Source organism: Saccostrea cucullata, unplaced genomic scaffold (assembly GCF_032062105.1).
Source record: "Saccostrea cucullata isolate Sc308-1 unplaced genomic scaffold, CSIRO_AGI_Scuc_v1 ctg221, whole genome shotgun sequence".
NCBI lineage: Eukaryota > Metazoa > Mollusca > Bivalvia > Ostreida > Ostreidae > Saccostrea > Saccostrea cuccullata.
Window position 1 is genome coordinate 40,504 of NW_026931943.1, and position 19,089 is coordinate 59,592.

Genomic DNA, 19,089 nt, shown 5'->3' on the forward strand with positions numbered 1-19,089 from the left:
CAAAGCATCCTTGGGTGAAGGGGATTCAAGTTTGTTCAAATGAAGGGCCAAGCCCTCATTCAAGGGGAGATAATTGGGAATTAATGAAAATTTGGTGATATCTTTTAAAAATCTTCTTCTCAAGAACCAAGAAACACTGCCAGGAAAGATGAAACTTATGGGGAAACATCATCAGGTAGTGTAAATTCAAGTTTGTTCAAATCATGACCCCCCGGGGGTAGGGCAGAACCACAATGTGCCGACCAAAATCTTACATAGAAATATATAGGAAAATTCTTTAAAAATCTTATTCTCAACAATAGCAAAGCCATAACTGATCATATTTATATGGAAGCATCCTCAGATAGTGTAGATTCAAGTTTATTCAAATCATGACCCAGGGGGTAGGGCGGGGCCAAAATGGCCAACCAAAGTTTTACATAGAAATATGTAGGAAAATTCTTTAAAAATCTTCTTCTCAAGAATAACAAAGCCATAATTGATCATATTTATATGGAAGCTTCCTCAGTTAGTAGGTGTAAATTGAAGTTTGTTCAAATCATGACCCCCGGGGGTAGGGCGGGGCCAAAATGGCCAACCAAAGTTTTACATAGAAATATATAGGAAAATTCTTTAAAAAAATCTTCTTCTCAAGAATAGCAAAGCCATAATTGATCATATTTATATGGAAACATCCTCCGGTAGTGTAGATTCAAGTTTGTTCAAATCATGACCCCGGGGGTAGGGCGGGGCCAAAATGGCCAACCAAAGTTTTACATAGTAATATATAGGAAAATTCTTTAAAAATCTTCTTCTCAAGAATAACAAAGCCATAATTGATCATATTTATATGGAAGCTTCCTCAGTTAGTACGTGTAAATTGAAGTTTGTTCAAATCATGACCCCCGGGGGTAGGGCGGGGCCAAAATGGCCAACCAAAGTTTTACATAGAAATATATAGGAAAATTCTTTAAAAATCTTCTTCTCAAGAATAGCAAAGCCATAATTGATCATATTTAAATGGAAGCATTCTCAGGTAGTGTAGATTCAAGTTTGTTCAAATCATGACCCCCGGGGGTAGGGCGGGGCCACAATGGCCAATCAAAGTTTTACATAGACATGTATAGGAAAATTCTTTGAAAATCATCTTATAAAGAATAGCAAAGCCATGATTGGTCATGGGACTACTTTTGGATATAAACTATTCAATAATAAACCAATTTCTACTTTTTCCCAGCCACAGTGCTCAGGTGAGCGATGTGGCCCATGGGCCTCTTGTATTTTGCTCCTCATCAGTGAGCAAATTCAAACGGCAAATTCAACGAAAACTTTATAATATCTTTACCTCAAAACAACCATGTCTGGGTTAACTGAAGAAACATCATTTCTAAGTGAAATACCGTAGTGTAAATATACAACATTGCCAACCAACCCTGTATACAGTAGTTCACCACTAAAAGCACCAAAAATTTTAACAATCAGATGTTTATTTTCTGCAATGGGCATTTGTATATAAGAATATATCTAGATTTCAGGGTTATAGTAGATGGTTATAAACATTGCATGCCTCTAGCATAATGGGAGATGTTCAGTAGTTTTCATTTTTTACTCTTTGTCACACAGACGAGCTATAAAATAAACCAAGAGCAAAGAAAATATTTAAACATTTCTAAAAAGGCCTGGTGTGAATTTTTTTTTTTTAATTTAAAAGCTAGATTTTAATAACTAGTGATCTTTTTAAAGTAAATTTTAATTGAAAATTTCCCATTGTAAAGCCAGTACATTGTATCTACATTTTCCCTTCCTTAATTATATTGACAGCTATTTTAGATTGCGTTATTTAATCTTGCTTTTAATGTCATTAAATCATATTAAGGAAAAAATGCAGCAATTAAAACATCATTTTAAAACAGGTATGGTAAAACTGATTATACACCTTACTTCAGTATGTTAATTGTAAATGAGTATATCTTTATTTAGAAAATTTTGTGTAGGGTAGAAACATATCAAACAGAGATTCTGTGTTCTTGATGACATTATGAAAACCAAGTCTGAACTGAATTTTGAATCCTTACTTGTTCTATAATTGGGGGGGGGGATCAGCATGACAAGTACCCACTATACACAATTTTATGTGCATGATTTGTTAATATTAAATCTTATTCAGTTTCATAAAAATTTCTTTGGAATAAGGCATGTTTATCTGTCAGTCAGGTGTTAAAATATAGTTAGCCTGGAATGCCAAAATGTATAGTGTACATATGACTATGAATTTAAGGGATTAATAATTCAACTGTTTAATTGAAGGAATCTCTTCTTTATTTAAGAATGTCAGAAAAGGCCAAAAAAGAGAGAGAAAAGGAGCGACAAGAACAATACAAACAAGTGCGAGCTCACGTTAAGAAGGATGATGGACGTCTTCAGGCCTATGGCTGGAGCCTTCCTGCCAAATTCCAGCCCTCGGTCAGGGAGACTCCAGCCAAGCGTGAAGTGCCTGTACCAGTACCTGTCTACTGTAGACCCATACTGGAAAAGGAGCCGGGACTGAAGGTACACAGCAGTTTGTCTGTCTGTCTGTATAGCTACTGTTCCATATCATAAAATTAATTTTTGATTTTACAAGCATAAACCTTTAATGAAATTCAAAAGTAAATTTATGATTATAAAGTTTTTTAGAGGAATAGAATTACAACAAAGTAACATTTAGTGAAACTGAAGTAAGTAAATAGTAAATAAATGTAGTTATGTAGATCAATTGATGTTTTTCACCTTCATATTTTTATACGCCCGTCTTAAGACGGGACGTATTATGTTATAGGCTTCATGTCCGTCCGTCCGTCTGTCCACTCGTGTCCGGCTCATAACTTCAATACTAATAGGCCTAGGACTATCAAACTTTGTCAACTGGTACTTCTTGGGTAGACGGTGTATCGCGCACAAAAAGTAGGTCACTCTGACCTTTGATAAAGATGCTATGGCCAAATAAGGAAAAATCCTGTCCGGCTCATAACTAGAAAACTATTAGACCTAGAGCTATCAAACTTGGCAAAAATATACATCTTAGGTAGAAGGTGTGTCGCGGCCTATTTCAAGGTCACTTTGACTTTTAATTTAAGTGAAATTTTTAAAAAAATTAATTCTTTTAAATTTTCAATTTCATAATCCTAAAAAATGTAAAATTATAGTTGTATCCTTGTTAAAAAATGTTAAATCAAGTAAAAAACTTATTTTTTCATCATATACTTTACAGTAATCTGTGAGAAATGTTATGTTGTAAGAGGAATGCAGTTTGTCCCATGGGCATAATTAACAAGCACTGGTCAAGAAGAATTTTGATAGCAGAAATGTGCATGTCAAATTAGAGAGAAATTAATGAGTTTATTGTCAAGAGCTAACTGGAAGACCATCTCTGACCATGCAGCTGTTGTCTCTTGGGAGTTGGGCAAAAAGAAATGGCCTCATAGTTGCTTGTGTTAATTAAGAGTTCTTGATGGCTAGTTCAGATAAAGATCTTTCAATTAGTTATTTGGTGTAATGTAATTAAAACAAATTGATGTTAAAATACAGTATATGATTAAAACTAAATTAATATTGTATGATATGATAAAAACTAATTATACATATTTACATTGAAAAAAAAAATACATTTCAATTTTTATATATTTGCAACAAATTGCAGAGTGCTATGTCTTATAAAATTTTATAGTCTAAAGAATAATTTCTGTTTGATGTTTTTTAGACTGTAGCATTTTTAATCAATCATAAAATATGCAATAAAAAAAGCAGCAGATGGATATTTGTTAAGCTCTAACTCAGCCAGTTTAGAATTATGTGATGTATTATTTCTTATAATTATTGCCTACACTCTTAGAGATGTATGTACAATAAATATGATAAGGAATTAATGGAAATTAGATCATTGAAATCAGTGTCAATCTTGTAATCTTGAACTTGGTAATCAAAGTTACCTGATTTTCTTGCACTCTAATACCAATTTATGATCATTATTGAACAATATTTGACGGGCGTATCATGCTGTGGCGGGGCACTTTATTGTAGATCTGGTGTGCCGCTGGTGTAAATTTAACAGGAGGTAAAACCAGAGATGGGGGATCTGTTGTAGGGGCCAGTGTTTTCTATTCCAGTCCCCCCGAGTCTGAGACTGACCCCAGGAAAGGGGTCAAGGACGAAGTGGACAGACTCAACCAAGAACTCAAGGTGAGCAATTAACAAACACAATGTTGTCGATGTAGAGCCATTTTATATACATGTATATAGATATTGTACACACTGATAAGGATTTTTTACAGAAGTTATTTATGAATATAAAATTGACAGGACCATGAAAAAGGTCTGAAGGATGCAGAGAAGGAGCAGATGTCTTCATTGGTATGGATTTGTCACAGTACTGGTTCCCACACCAAGGTGTCAGTGATAGATGCTAACAGTCCTGGTGATATCCTGGAAACCTTCAAAGTCTCTTCCTCTCCTGTACTCTGTATAGCAAGCGTGGCAGGTAACACAAACACTTAATAATCAGTGTATTGGTGTATAATCAGTGCAGAACTATGGATTCTTTGTAACAGAAAACAATGTAACTGTTGTTCATACTGTAGATAGAGATCTGTATATTTATGGATATTGATGTTTTTTTTAGGAGCCCTGGAGTCTGACTACCCTGTTGATGAGGAGATTCTTAAGGCAGAGTCTTACCCCCAGTACAAACCTCCCCCACCCTCCAGTGACAACTCCCAAACAGAGAACAGTGGTATGGGAGGTATAATGTTTGTACAGTGTGCCACAGGAAACAACAGTCAACCATCCTCCCCTCAGGTGTCTCCTGTAGGATCCTACAAATCTAAAGGTTAATTGTAATCATCAAATGTAGATTGTCATGTCCTTTTACTTGTAACAGGTTGAGATACATGAAACTATACTTGTTCATGCTTAACTACAGTAAATCTTATGCCAGTTTGCAACAGTGCTTTTGTGTAAAAATTCGTGTTTCATGATCTCAGTATTTCAAGTATTTCTTAAAATTTTGAAACGAGCACTTTGGATTTTAAAAGTTGAACATGCTTTGTTGATAAAGCTTTAAATATCTTACATTTATTTGTTTACAGAAGTCACTCCTGAGCATAAGAGTAACCTGAATGCTGTAGCCCAAGCATTGACCTCTAATGGTATTGTATATCTAAATGCTTTAAGTTTTGTAATCATGTTTGTAGTGATCATATTAATACACATATTCAGTATTTATCTTTTCTAGTTATTAAGCAACTAATGTTATTCATTTATCTAATCAGAGATGTACACACATTGGGTATATTCTGGCTATGTAAAATTTCCATCAAAGTATTTCTCATGATGTGTTGTGTTAAAGAAAATGGCTTTACTTTATAGCAATCACGTATTAAATGTGTAATATTAATCATTTGTATAAAGCTGTATTTGCACATAGAACTAAATCTCATTATAATTTTCTGTGAATGGTGTGGGTAACTCAGTGCTTGACTTAACACAAAGCTGTATTACAGAAGAGAAAGTAGACACAGAGGTGGAACACAAGGATAAGTTTGATACGGAAAGTATCATGTCCGATCGTAGTTACGAAGGTGAGATCTCCTGCCCAAGATTTATATCTTCTCTTGTTTTATTGCTTCATAACTTGTACAATATAATATTGAGAGGTTGACAGTTAATTTGCTCATTATAGCCATGTATAATGATTAATAAAAATATCTATCTAGTTTTTTTATTTATAGAAAAATCGATATATATCTATTAAATAGTTATAACACCAATCCATGCATTTTTTAATGAATTAAAAATAATGTTTAGACAGTGTGAAAAATCATAAGAGCAATTCTTGAATAAACACAGATTAAATAGATTATCAAATTTGCATAAAAAATTGCTTGAAAAAGTTATTGTACTGGTCTATGAAATAATATTTTCTTTTTTTCAGTACAATTTGGTGGGGATGATGCCCAGCCTTCTGTGTTTAAAGCCAAAGGTTCCCCGGCTGTCTCCGGCACCAACACCCCTGTATCCCGCTCCTCCCTGGCCTCCCTGGACCACCACCGACACTCGGAGTTAATCAGGGACGGACTCAGTCCGATGTCAGTGGACAGCGACGTCCAGTTTGAGGAGACTGAGAAAATGACCAGTGTTTTACCCACTATCTGGCTGGGGACACAAACAGGAGGGTAGGTACCGACATGGTAAACCTCCAAAATTATTTTTAAGCCACAGAATTGTGAAGTTACAGTTTTCATTAAAAATCACCATTAATGTGCATAGCTAACATGCTAAAAGTTACTTCATACTAACTGACATAGAGTTTTCAAAATTTAGAAGGAAAATCGTAGAAACTAAGGTTACCCTTATGATTTGTATGGGAAAAGTCGATCAACAACATGCCATTGAATGAGAAGTATTGATTGACCAATATGCAGTATAATCTACTGAATAAAAGAAGGAATAATTTTATTGAGAGTACTGTTTTATAATGTTTATGATTTAATATAATGTGTATATTTTTTTAGTCTGTACGTACATTCCTCAGTGGCACAGTGGAGAAGATGCTTATACTCTGTCAAACTAAGAGATTCAGTTCTCAATATTGTGTAAGTACAAAAGATGTTTTCATATTTTCTCCAAATGTTTGAGCAAAAAATAAAAAATATTTTCAATGTGAATTTTATTGTACTTTTTTTCAGACATGTGAAAGGGAGAGTACTAGTAGCTCTGGCAGATGGAACAATCTCCATATTCCATCGAGACACAGGTAACTTTTCTATTTTTGTTTAACTTTATGTCTATCTTAATTCAAGGATTTGCGGGTGCCCTATAGTAATCACTCCGTCTGTCTGTCTGTGACGATGAATTCTTTACAAATTTTCTGTTTTTTATATATTTTAGTCCAATTAAGTTCAAATTTGGTATGGTAGTTATATTTTTATGCTAAGTTTGTTTCTCTATGTCCTCTGGTTTGGAGCTGGGGTGGTGGGGAATTATAACTTTATATAAGAATGAATTGGCAAAGAGAGAAACTTCTGAAAATGTTCCCATTGTAAACTGAATACTGGTATGAGTCCCTTGATTAATTGATAGCAAAGCATTATCTTTAACATGTTTGGTGTGGGTCCATTTATGCTATGAACACTCTGAAATGTTGATTGAAGTATAAATGTTTTTACTTTATTTTTGTTGAAATACACTACACAATGAGTTCTGATTTCACTAAGTTCTAAAAACAAGAAATAGATTAAAGAAGACATATTTTTTTATATTTTTTTTATTTATAAAAACAAAATTTGATTCCGTTTAACTTCTTTATTTGCCTTTTGAGAACTACTCAGCTAGATCTACACACATCATCAATGTCAAACATATATGTACAAATAATGCATACATAGTGAAAATTGCAAAAGATAAATCAATGAGTGGCCGATGGCCGTATGTGGTTGGCCGATGGCCTTGTATGGTTGGCCGATGGCCTTGTATGGTTGGCCGATGGCCTTGTATGGATCTCTGTATGGTTGGCCGATGGTTTCATGGAATATATATTACTTTAATTTTATTTTGTTTTTTTCTTTCGTGAAAATTCAATAATTTTTAACAGTAGGATAAAAACAACTAACTTTACTGAAAAGTTCTTATTATTTAAAATATTTATATACACCATTAATGACCTTCTGATCAGAAAATTTGGATATCTTTCTCTTTAAGAGATGAAAACCTTTGTCTGCAACTGCTGTTTGTTTTTTTGTTCATGATATTTTTGCATTCAAAACCTGGCATTTTATATAACACAAGCTTCGTTATTGTTTAGATATACATTCAGTGTTGAGTTGTTCTTTACTGCCTTATGTAAAATAAATAGAAGGATATTTACAGGTTTTTGGATGTTCAGGAATTATTTTGAAATTTTAAGAATACAGTTGCTGTTTCTTATTCGTCATATATTTTTTAATCATTCCATAAGCTAGTACACTCCGTCTTTACTGGTCATGTTCCTACACACATTCTTTACATGGTATATATTTTGCCTTGTTCTGCATTGTTATATTTCTTATTTAGATGGTCAGTGGGACTTGCAGAATTATCATCTCTTGGACCTGGGAAAACCACATCACTCTATCCGCTGTATGACTGTGATAGCAAATAAACATGTTTGGTGTGGGTATAGGAATAAAATCCATGTCATTGAGCCAAAGAACATGACCATAGAGGTAACTGGAAGCATTCTTAACTCATTTCATTATCCAAATGAAATTTTTACTGCTGTTCATGCAAGTATTCCTATCTCTTAATAGGTTTCATAATATATTTAAACAGTCTTTATTCAATAATAACTGAACAATTATTTTAGTTTAAAATATTTATATACACCATTATGACCTGATCAGACATTGGATATCATCCAGAGATAGAAATATGCCTTCATCTTATAGCTTTTTTGTTTATTTTTGCATAGAAAACCTTTGATGCCCACCCTCGTAAGGAGAGCCAGGTCAGACAGTTGGCATGGGTGGGAGACGGTGTCTGGGTCTCAATACGTCTAGACAGTACACTCCGTCTTTACCATGCCTACACACACCAGCACCTACAGGACGTAGACATTGAGCCATATGTCAGTAAAATGTTAGGTAAGTTTCCATATGTCTAGACACTGACAGTATGCTCTTTCTGTACCACGCCTATACACACCAGCACCCACAGAACGTAGACACTGAGCCTTATGTCAGTAAAATGTTAGGTAAGTCTCCATACGTCTAGACAGTACACTACGTCTGTACCATGCCTATACACACCAGCACCTACAGGATGTAGACATTGAGCCTTATGTCAGTAAAATGTTAGGTAAGTCTCCATACGTCTAGACAGTACACTATGTCTGTACCATGCCTATACACACCAGGATCTCAGGATATATACATTGAACCTTATGTCAGTAAAATGTTAGGTAAGTCTCCATATGTCTAGACAGTACACTACGTCTGTACCATGCCTATATACACCAGCACCTACAGGATGTAGACATTGAGCCTTATATCAGTAAAATGTTAGGTAAGTCTCCATATGTCTAGACACTGACAGTATGCTCTGTCTGTACCATGCCTATACACACCAGCACCTACAGGATGTAGACATTGAGCCTTATGTAAGTAACATGTTAGGTAAGTCTCCATACGTTTAGACACTGACAGTATGCTCTGTCTATACCATGCCCATACACACCAGCATCTACAGGACGTAGACATTGAGCCTTATGTCAGTAAAATGTTAGGTAAGTCTCCATATGTCTAGACAGTACTTTTTACCATGCCTACACACACCAGCACCTACAGGATGTAGTCATTGAGCCTTATGTCAGTAAAATGTTAGGTAAGTCTCTATAGTCTCTATACCTCTAGACAGTACACTACGTCTGTACCACGCCTATACACACCAGCACCCACAGAACGTAGACACTGAGCCTTATGTCAGTAAAATATTAGGTAAGTCTCCATATGTCTAGACAGTACACTACGTCTGTACCACGCCTATACACACCAGCACGTACAGGATGTAGACATTGAACCTTATGTCAGTAAAATGTTAGGTAAGTCTCCATACCTCTAGACAGTACACTACGTCTGTACCACGCCTATACACACCAGCACGTACAGGACGTAGACATTGAGCCGTATGTCAGTAAAATGTTAGGTAAGTCTCCATACTTCTAGACAGTACTCTCTTTCTGTACCACACCTATACACATCATGCACCTAAGCCAGAAAAAGTTTCCTATCTGGACTGTATATTCTGTCTATATGGGAAACACTAGCATATACACAAAGTGTATTTTGAGCCTCAGTTTAATGTTAGGTTAGTGAACAGACAAATTCACAATAAACTGAGAGTAATTTGATGAGTCATTGAACTTGTTATGTACATTCATTTTGCCCTCTTATAAATGTTCATGGACAAATTGTTTTATTCAAGGGTTGATGTGATTTTAATTTTTCATGATTCCAGGAACTGGTAAACTTGGATTTTCCTTTGTACGTATCACTGCCATGTTGATCTCCTGTAACAGGCTCTGGATAGGCACTGGAAATGGAGTCATTATTTCTGTGCCTCTGTCGGAGAGTAAGTAACTATTTCACAATAAGATCAGTAATGTTAGGCAAAGAATGATAAGCTAAGGATATCAGAGATATTGGCCAAGATTCAGCTTGGAAATGAAGTCCCCATTTTTATTTTACCTTGTACCACTTTGTGACAACAAGAGTAAAACAAAAAGTGTGTAAATATTAACATTATCTGTGAACTCTGTAAATTTCTGTTATAGTTACATTGTTTTAAGTGTGAAAACATCATCATATAGGTGATAATAGAGGCAATGTTTTCATTTCCGTAAAACATCACATTGACCGTTGCTGCGGATATTATCAATTATCACCTCTTTAGTGCTTCACTCAGATGTGTATACTTAGCCAGGAATTGTTAGATCAGACTAGAAGAACAAAACTATTGTTATTACAACAGGTAATAAGCAGACCGTGTCCAGTGGACCAAGTGGGGGCCGACCGGGAGGAATTGTAAGGGTGTACAGTGACACACAGACAGACAGTGTCACACCGGGAACTTTTATCCCCTACTGTTCTATGGCACAGGCTCAGCTTTCATTCCATGGCCACAGGGATGCTGTCAAGTTCTTTGTATCTGTTCCAGGTAAGGAGGGGGTGTGATTTAGTCTAGGTATGATTTGGTGTGCACATTTCTATAGCATAAGAGTTTAAAGGCTTTGCTAATTTATTGCAATTTTTTTAATGAATGCACCATTTGCTAAAGAAATTTTTAAAAATGTGATTGTTTTGATATTGCTAAGGAAGTTTTAAAAAACATGATTGTTTTGATATAAGCCAACCAGGTTTAAGGATATAGACTCAATATTTGATACACTCTTGCTTGCTACATTTTGTGTTTAAATTGACAAGGACTGCAAACTCATATTTTCATGGGGTATAATTTTTGTGGTTGGAGGAGAGATTATTTGTTCATGGGGATTTCATTTCATGGAAAAAGAAGTGGTAATTTTCAGTTGAAATTTTTGCATTTCATGGAGGAAATGTATTTGTGGGGTTGGTTAGTCTTAAATAACAAAGAAAATTACCTCCACCCCTATTGAAATTGGTGATTTCACAGTAATATCCGTTAAAAGTTCCAGATGCCAATTATTATAGGCAAAAAGAAATTGAAATTGTGTATAAGTTGACTGTTTTGCCTATACATAAGGATTTCTACAGAGAAGATAGCAAAAAAAAAATTAAATAAATCTACCAATGAAGAAGTTGTGAGGTTTTATCATAATATTTGTCTTGTGCCAGAGACTTTCAAAAACTTAAATTTTTTAAGTGTTGTACTGACATTTCACAATCATTCTCTATCCAGAGTTGTCGTTCCTGCTTCTCTCCCACATACACCTCTGTCAACACTTGTTATACAAGATTCTTGGAAAAATTGGTTTTGATTAAAAGTTGTAATTATGATTGTGTGTAATTATATTTCTTATCAAAAAACATTATTTATTTTAATTTGTTACACCTTAAAAGGATTTTTTAATTAAGATTTTAATTTTTACTTCTCAAAATAATTCCTAAAATCGTTGAAAATAAGTTGTTCTGAGTGATTATAGATGTTTTGACAACAAACTTGTTCTCCTCTATTTATCTACAAAGCTTTTATCTAAAAATAATCTTAAAAAGGCATATAATATTTTAGATGATTTCAGGAAAACAAACAAGGGGAATTTAAATTATTAAAATGTCTTAATAACATGTACAAAATCATTTTCACTTTTTTATCACTTCCTCGCGGAAAGGGGAGATACCCTATATTTGTTGCCTAATCTTCATGGTTTTTTTATTCAATAAATAGTGGTGGGGTCAGTTTAAAAAATCTTCTTCTCAAGAACCACTGGGCCAGTAAAATCATTTCAAATGCTCTTTTTAACAAAAATATTTATGGGATAGTATGATACTAAATTTAAATTTTTTCTCATACCGGAAGTTGTCGAAGACATTTTTCAAAACTGCAAAAAAGATGCTATAACGTAAGAAAAGATTTGTTCACTTCCTGTAAATTGACAACTGGTTAACTGGTTTTTCCTACTCATTAATATCTACCACATGACCCCGAGATCTAGTTATGGGGAAGGGTGGGGCCACAATGGGGAATCAAAGTTTTATATAGAAATATATAGGAAAAATCTTTGAAAATCTTCTTCTCGAATTTCAAGAACCACTGGGCCAGAAAAGCTGAAACTTATATGGAAGCATCCTGGTATAGTGTAGATTCTAAATTAAATCATGACCCCATTTTGGGGGGAAGAAGGTGGGGCCACAATTGTTAATCAAAGTTTTACATAGAAATATATTGGAAAAATCTTTGAAAAATTTCTTCTCAAGAACCACCGGGCCAGAAAAGTTGAAACTTATGTGGAAGCATTCTTGGGTAATGTAGATTTTAAATTGTTCAAATCGTGACCCCCAGGGGAAGGGTGGAGCCACAATGGGGGGATCAAAGTTTTACATAAAAATATATAGGAAAAATCTTTGAAAACCTTCTTCTCAAGAACCACTGGGCCAGAAAAGCTGAAACTTATTTGCACATGGAAGGATCCTGGGGTAGTTGATTTCAAAATGTCTTAATTATGATCAGTGGGGTAGGGTGGGGATACATAATGTATTACAAGGGGAAATCTGGTAAAGAACAGAATGGTCAAAGCTTCTCAGGTGAGCGATGTGGCCCATGGGCCTCTTGTTTAAGTGTAGTACTGACATTTCACAATCATTCTCTATCCAGAGTTGTCGTTCCTGCTTCTCTCCCACATACACCTCTGTCAACACTTGTTATACAAGATTCTTGGAAAAATTATTTTTGATTAAAAGTTGTAATTATAATTGTGTGTAATTATATTTCTTATCGAAAAACATTATTTATTTTAATTTGTTACACCTTAAAAGGATTTTTTAATTAAGATTTTTATTTTCACTCCGAAAAATAAATCCCTAAAATCGTAGAAAATAAGTTGTTCTGAATGATTATAGATGTAAAATAAATAATGAATTATCATCTTTATCAATATTTATAATAATTAATTATATTTAAATTTCGAATCTTCGCTATTTAAAATTTGTACAAGAATCTTGTACAATGAGCGTTGACAGAGGTGTTGTGAGCGTAGCAGAAGATAACTCTGGATAGAGAATGATTTCACGATGGAAAAATTCATCATAAGATCATTATTATGCAAACATGATGTTTCAATTTTTGTCAGACAATGTTTTCTCTGTATATGGATTCCAAGAACATACAGACTAAAAATGATGATTTTGCATCTTATTTTAAAGTCTGCAGCTGATTCATTTGAAAAGTTTCGCCAGTTTTTTTTTTACATCAGTCCTTTCCAATCTTCTTAATGGAATTAATTTAATTGATATTGTCTGATTCAAAGAAAAGCCTATTACCACAAAAGAAGACACCAAAACAGGTGCATGGCTTTGTCAGAATGTTTTCCTTTTATTCAATAAGTGAACTAAAAAAATTTACTCAGTTCTGAAAGATCAATGCAGTCTTGCGTAAAATTATATAAATTTTTTTTGAAAAATGTTTTATTTTGCGTTGTTGCAGACCTGTTTACATTGTAAACCAATATAAATTAAAGATGTGGATTACAAATCATTTGGCATCAGTTATAACCATGAATTTACTAAAAGCAACTTTTCAAATATTGGTGTGCATACAGGTCAGGACCTTTCATTCATCCTGATATGTCTGCTGTCTTCCCCAAACCACTGTACAATGGGTATTAAAAATTAAGGAGAATGGAAATGTACCTGAAAAAAATCAGAGAGATCATTATGTTCTGATTCACAGGCAAAAAAATCACTGCAAAATATCTACTGTATACAAGGAAATTTTCGCCCCCATTTTATTTTTGCCCCTTTCGCCCTAACCTCGGTTGGGCAAATTTAAAACGGGGTGAATTCAAAGAATACAGTATTATTTTTAAACAAAAGTGTGACTGGGCGAATTTAAGATGGGACAAAATTGTTGGCAAGATTGAAAGGGTGAAAATAAAGTGGGTCAAAAATAACCCTGTATACAGTATCAAAGCACAGATATTGAGAAGGTTTTTTTTCTTGGACACTTGAAGATCAAGAAAATGGATAGTAGAATATACTGATAGTTAGAATGAAGATAACTTTGTGAATGCACTGAGAGTAGCATTTATGTGTGTAGTCACTAGGAATAAACCAACAAATGGGACTTGAGGAAGACTTGTGTTGAATGATTAAGTTATGGAATTATTGACTGAAGATTGTATGAATTGAATAACTACAAAAATATATCTTAATGCAATCAATTGATCCAAATGTTATGGTTGGGAACCAAATCCAAGTGTAACTTTCTCTGATTGAGATGAGCTAGACTTCCTCAGCAAAAGAATAAAGTTGGATTCATTTGAATATTTTCAGTCTTTTAGCCGACCTTTAGTATTTGGTTTTAAAACCAGGATAAATATAGTATCACTGGGAGACACTGACTTCTAAGATTAAAATCCAATGACTCAAATGTCAGGAGAAGATGAAAGAGTGAGATGAGAAATTTGATAAGTTGTCTGAAGATGATAAATGTCAATTCAATTAGAATGTGGGCACAGAGATAATTGAACAAAAACAAATGTCCAATTTCTGTCTTCGAGGGTATAAATTCTTCCTTAAGTGACATGGCACCGAGATTCAAAATGCTTCGCAATATATTTCATTATTTTTTACCCAAAACATAGGTGATTTGTGATGGAGATGTTAAAAAAAATTCATAGCATCTCTTTCTTCTTTATAAATCATGTGAATTTAACATTGAATTCGCATAACTTGATGAAGAGCAGCATAGGAATCATTTTCTGATAGACAATGATAATGTGAGGTTCTTTGATGCATGATGATTTCTAGAAATCTAATCAGATACATCGAAGTCACTATTAATGTTGAAAGGTATGATACATAATTTGATAGAAATAGTGTCTGTATTAGTTGAGAGTTTTCTGGTGTCTGACTAGAATTTTAGCTTATTTTGAATAATATTTTTTCTGCAATGGGTCTCAGTTGTTTATATGCTCACAATGTGTGTGTTGTAGGGTCTCCTAGGAAAGGACTAAGTGCAGCTACAGTGAGTGAGGAGGGAGATGACAACAAATCTCGACACGAGGCTGTTCCTACGGAGGACAGCAGCTCTCGGCTGATCCTGTCAGGAGGAGAGGGATACGTAGACTTCAGAATAGGTCAGGTTAACAGTGATTAAAAACAAGTACATCTTAAGCTTCATCCTAGTATTAACATATTTCCTTCAAGATTACCTCATATCTTCAGTATTTTCACAGGATTTACATTATTTTTTTATGATTAATATATATTAAGGATTATTATAATGTACTCGTTTAATTAGTATACTGTTGTCAACTATTTGTAATTCTCCCCATTCTGCTGCAGGTGATGGGGATGATGATAATCCAGAGGAGGAGGAGAAGAAGTTGTCCCTCAGCAAGGGGGACAAGAGCCATCTGATCGTGTGGGAGGTGGCCCAAACCAAGTAACCACCACAGGGAACCATACAGGATGGAGGAGGTGTCAGATAAAGGAACCACTGTAGGGAACCCTGGGGGAGATACCAGACACTTGTCTATATATTACATATGCACTCTGTATGCATACATTACCACTTTGTGTATCAGGCTTCAGCTCATATGCTTGTACAAAGGGGGAATAATTTTCTCCTGCAGATGACCTTTATATTATCAAAATATGTAATATTATCTTCCTGATAAGGTCATATGAAACTATGTATAAATGTGCATCAAAAGCAATGATCTCTGTTGTACTCAATAGTTTTGTTTCACATGGTGGCATTGTTTAATGGAGAAACAAATGTAATTTTGTTCTTGAATTATTTATCCATCTAACACTACAGTGAGAGGAACTAAAGGAAAGATGTGTTAGTGTATATAAATATTTATCCTCCTAACAGTGGGAGGATTTCGAGGGAGGATGTGTTAGTATATATGGCATTTCTGTTTATTTCATATTTAGTTCAATCCTTATCTTCATTATGTGCAATATCTATCCTGTTGATATTTCAAATTTTATTCATAGCTAGTTTTTAGTGTTACATGTTTATTTATTATTTGGTTCTACAGAAAACATAGCCAGAATAAAAATAGAAGTTTTCAAAATGGGGAAGATGTTTGTATAAGCCTTTATTTTAACATCAACAATGTTTTAAGGACCTCAGACACATTCAGTTTAATGTAAGCTTGATGTATTGTTTTCCAATTAAATCATTTTTTATTTGTTATTCAGTGTACATTTTACACAATGACAGAACAAGTATGTTTTTATGAAACCAAGGAAGTGTTTAAAGTTTAGTTGACACAGATGTAATATCCAAATATTAATGTATAGGTTTTATCTCCCTTATTTTTTCAAGTACAAGTACCTCTGAAGTATTTTATTTTTTAAGTCGAAGATCCCCTTCTTACAAATGTATAAAGCAACCAGAAAAAAATGAGAACAACATATAAAAATATTTGGTAGAAAATCTAACAATGTCAGTTTTTTTTTCTTCAGGATTTAAGGTCAGATAACTCTGTCAAAGAAGTCTGTATTATTTCTAAATGTGTATGTCTCTTTATTTTGGGCAGTTTCTTTTTTTTTCTTAATTTAGACTTGAAAACTGATAAAACCAAATTTTGGTATGATCATGTTGCTCTTATTGTTGAAGTTTCTTTTAGAAATGTTAAGCCTAAATTAAGTGAATTGAGCTACAGTAAATAATGTGTATTTCTCCTGTAAAGAAGCGATATTATTGAGGAGAAGGACTATTATTGTGTGTATGTTGTCCATGCATGTTAAAGATACTGAGCTTGATTTATGATAATCATGAATAAAGCTGCAATTTCATTCTTATGTTTTTTTATGTCAAGAAAAAGATATCGAGGTTGGTTATTTTTTACACAAACTATGGTACAACATGTAATTTTAGTATGCATATTTCCTTAATGACATGCAGGTTCATGATTCTATTTATACATCTGAATTATTATGCAGCAGCATATTCATTCCTTTTACATGTAAGAACAGTACATTTTAGTCAGACACTTTAAGGGCAATGTTTTAGTTTAATTCGGCTGTAGTCGAATTAAGAAGGCTATAGTTAAAGATAACTTGGCAGTAGTTGAAGACAACTTTCCTTAAGGTCATATGCAACGTAGTTTGAACATTATTGGGTTCTTCCCTGGAGTTAAAGAGTTCCACTAAATGAAGGACCTGTGTGCAATACTTTTAAAGTCTATATATGGATTTGTACACCTCTTCTAAAACAATTTTTTATGGAAAAAAACATCTGGAATTTATGTTTTGTAATTTTTATATATTTTTCTTTGAATAATGCAAACGTTTTCATAGTTATATATATTCCAAAAACCCCTGGTAATGCATGTTGATATTTTGTCTATGAACATCTGATGGCACTATAATCTTAAATTAAGAATATCTTGAAAAGTTATCAGTAGGCAAGGTATGTTGCGTATGTCCTTAAGCAGATATTTAAAAATGACAGTATTTTATGCATTGTGGATAATGCAAAATGGGGCATAATTTTTTGAGACAAGATGTGTTTTTGAAACACTGATGTCCCCAGATGGCAGCTTTTTTGGCTAAGGTTAAAGTTTATCAAATGCAAATCAAACTGCGAGGTCAAGAGATGAAAAATGGTGTTACCCAAGAAAAGACTTGTCTCAATGAATATACTTGATAAAGCTTAGGCACTAATAACCATGTAAGCAAAAGTTACACCTAAAGTTAAAGTTTTTTTAATGTGGGTAAATCTGCAAGATCGAGGTCAAATGGTCAAATTAACGGTACTCGGGGGGCCTTGTCATAAGAAATACATGTGAAATATTAAAGTCTTGGCACAAACTACGTGTATTCAATAGTTATTGCCAAGGTAAAGTTTTTCAAAAGTATATCAATCTCCAAGGTCAGGGGTTAAAATTGTTGGTTTATAAGGAGGGCCTTGGCACAAGGAATACACTTGTGAAATAATTTTCAAAGAATGTGCTTGTAAAACACTGATACTCCCATATGGCAGCTTAAATGAAGTATGAAAACCATTTAGCAGTAACTGTATAAACGTTGTGATTAAGGTTAAAGTTTTTAAAAAGTGGGTGAAACTATAAGGTCAAGGTTGAAAATATTTATACCCATTGAAAGGTCTTGTCATAATGATATACCGGTATGCATATGAAATATGAAAGGCCTAGCACCAACTGTTCAAAAGTTATGACCACCAAGTTTAAATTTGGGTTTTGTTTTTTTTTTGTAAAAGTGAGTCAAACTCCAAGTTCAAGATCAAGAGGTTAAATTTGGTGGTATCCGAAGAAAGGTCTCATCACAAGAAATACACCAGTGAAATATGAAAGCCATATAAGCCCCACCCATTCGAAAGTTATGGGCAATGTTAACGGACAGCTGGACATACAGACAGACAGGGCAACAACTATTTACCCCTGAATCTTTGATTATGGAGACATAAAAAAGTTTTCAAATATATCAATACATATATGAGTGAAATTCACCATACTAGTATTCATTTTCAGTTGTATTTAATTATGATAGATTTAGTCTCTACAAATTATTAATATAAAACATGCTACAGTTCTGTAGCTATTGATATTTGCTAAAGGGTTGAAAATAGAAATCTACAATGCATTTTCTTTATGTGGCAGGGGGTATTAAAAAAATTAATGTAGTGGATTTCAACAACCACCAATTTACTCCTTTACCCCCCCCCCCCCCCCACCTCCAAGTTAAAGTCTCTGTAAATTTACATAATGTAGTTATTAATTTAAAAAAAATAAAAAAAAAAACAATAAAATGATGTAGCATAACGATTGAAGTTGTCCACACATTAAACTGTTAAATGCTAGTAAGGTGAGCTTAACCAGAACAAGCACCGCATAGGTCTCTGAGGCATAACGGACAAAGGGGTCAAAAT

At 33.9% G+C, this 19,089-nt stretch overlaps 1 protein-coding gene across 18 annotated transcripts in view; it reads left to right on the top strand.

The window, feature by feature from the left end:
• LOC134234058 (C-Jun-amino-terminal kinase-interacting protein 4-like) overlaps window positions 1-16,994 on the top strand; it is a 34,028-nt gene extending 17,034 nt beyond the window's left edge. For 15 of the 18 annotated variants that reach the window (XM_062716104.1, XM_062716109.1, XM_062716108.1 and 12 more), the window contains 15 exons: window positions 2,307-2,529; window positions 4,039-4,197; window positions 4,318-4,495; window positions 4,637-4,843; window positions 5,103-5,162; window positions 5,517-5,594; window positions 5,948-6,188; window positions 6,528-6,608; window positions 6,702-6,769; window positions 8,065-8,216; window positions 8,462-8,633; window positions 10,006-10,119; window positions 10,519-10,704; window positions 15,176-15,319; window positions 15,528-16,994. In XM_062716104.1, coding sequence (XP_062572088.1) covers window positions 2,307-2,529; window positions 4,039-4,197; window positions 4,318-4,495; window positions 4,637-4,843; window positions 5,103-5,162; window positions 5,517-5,594; window positions 5,948-6,188; window positions 6,528-6,608; window positions 6,702-6,769; window positions 8,065-8,216; window positions 8,462-8,633; window positions 10,006-10,119; window positions 10,519-10,704; window positions 15,176-15,319; window positions 15,528-15,631 — 2,167 coding nt within the window. In that variant the 3' untranslated portion in view covers window positions 15,632-16,994. The remainder of the gene's footprint in view (window positions 1-2,306; window positions 2,530-4,038; window positions 4,198-4,317; window positions 4,496-4,636; window positions 4,844-5,102; window positions 5,163-5,516; window positions 5,595-5,947; window positions 6,189-6,527; window positions 6,609-6,701; window positions 6,770-8,064; window positions 8,217-8,461; window positions 8,634-10,005; window positions 10,120-10,518; window positions 10,705-15,175; window positions 15,320-15,527) is intronic. The other 3 variants (XM_062716113.1, XM_062716119.1, XM_062716122.1) reach the window with 1 other exon arrangement.
• Window positions 16,995-19,089: the final 2,095 nt, after the last annotated feature.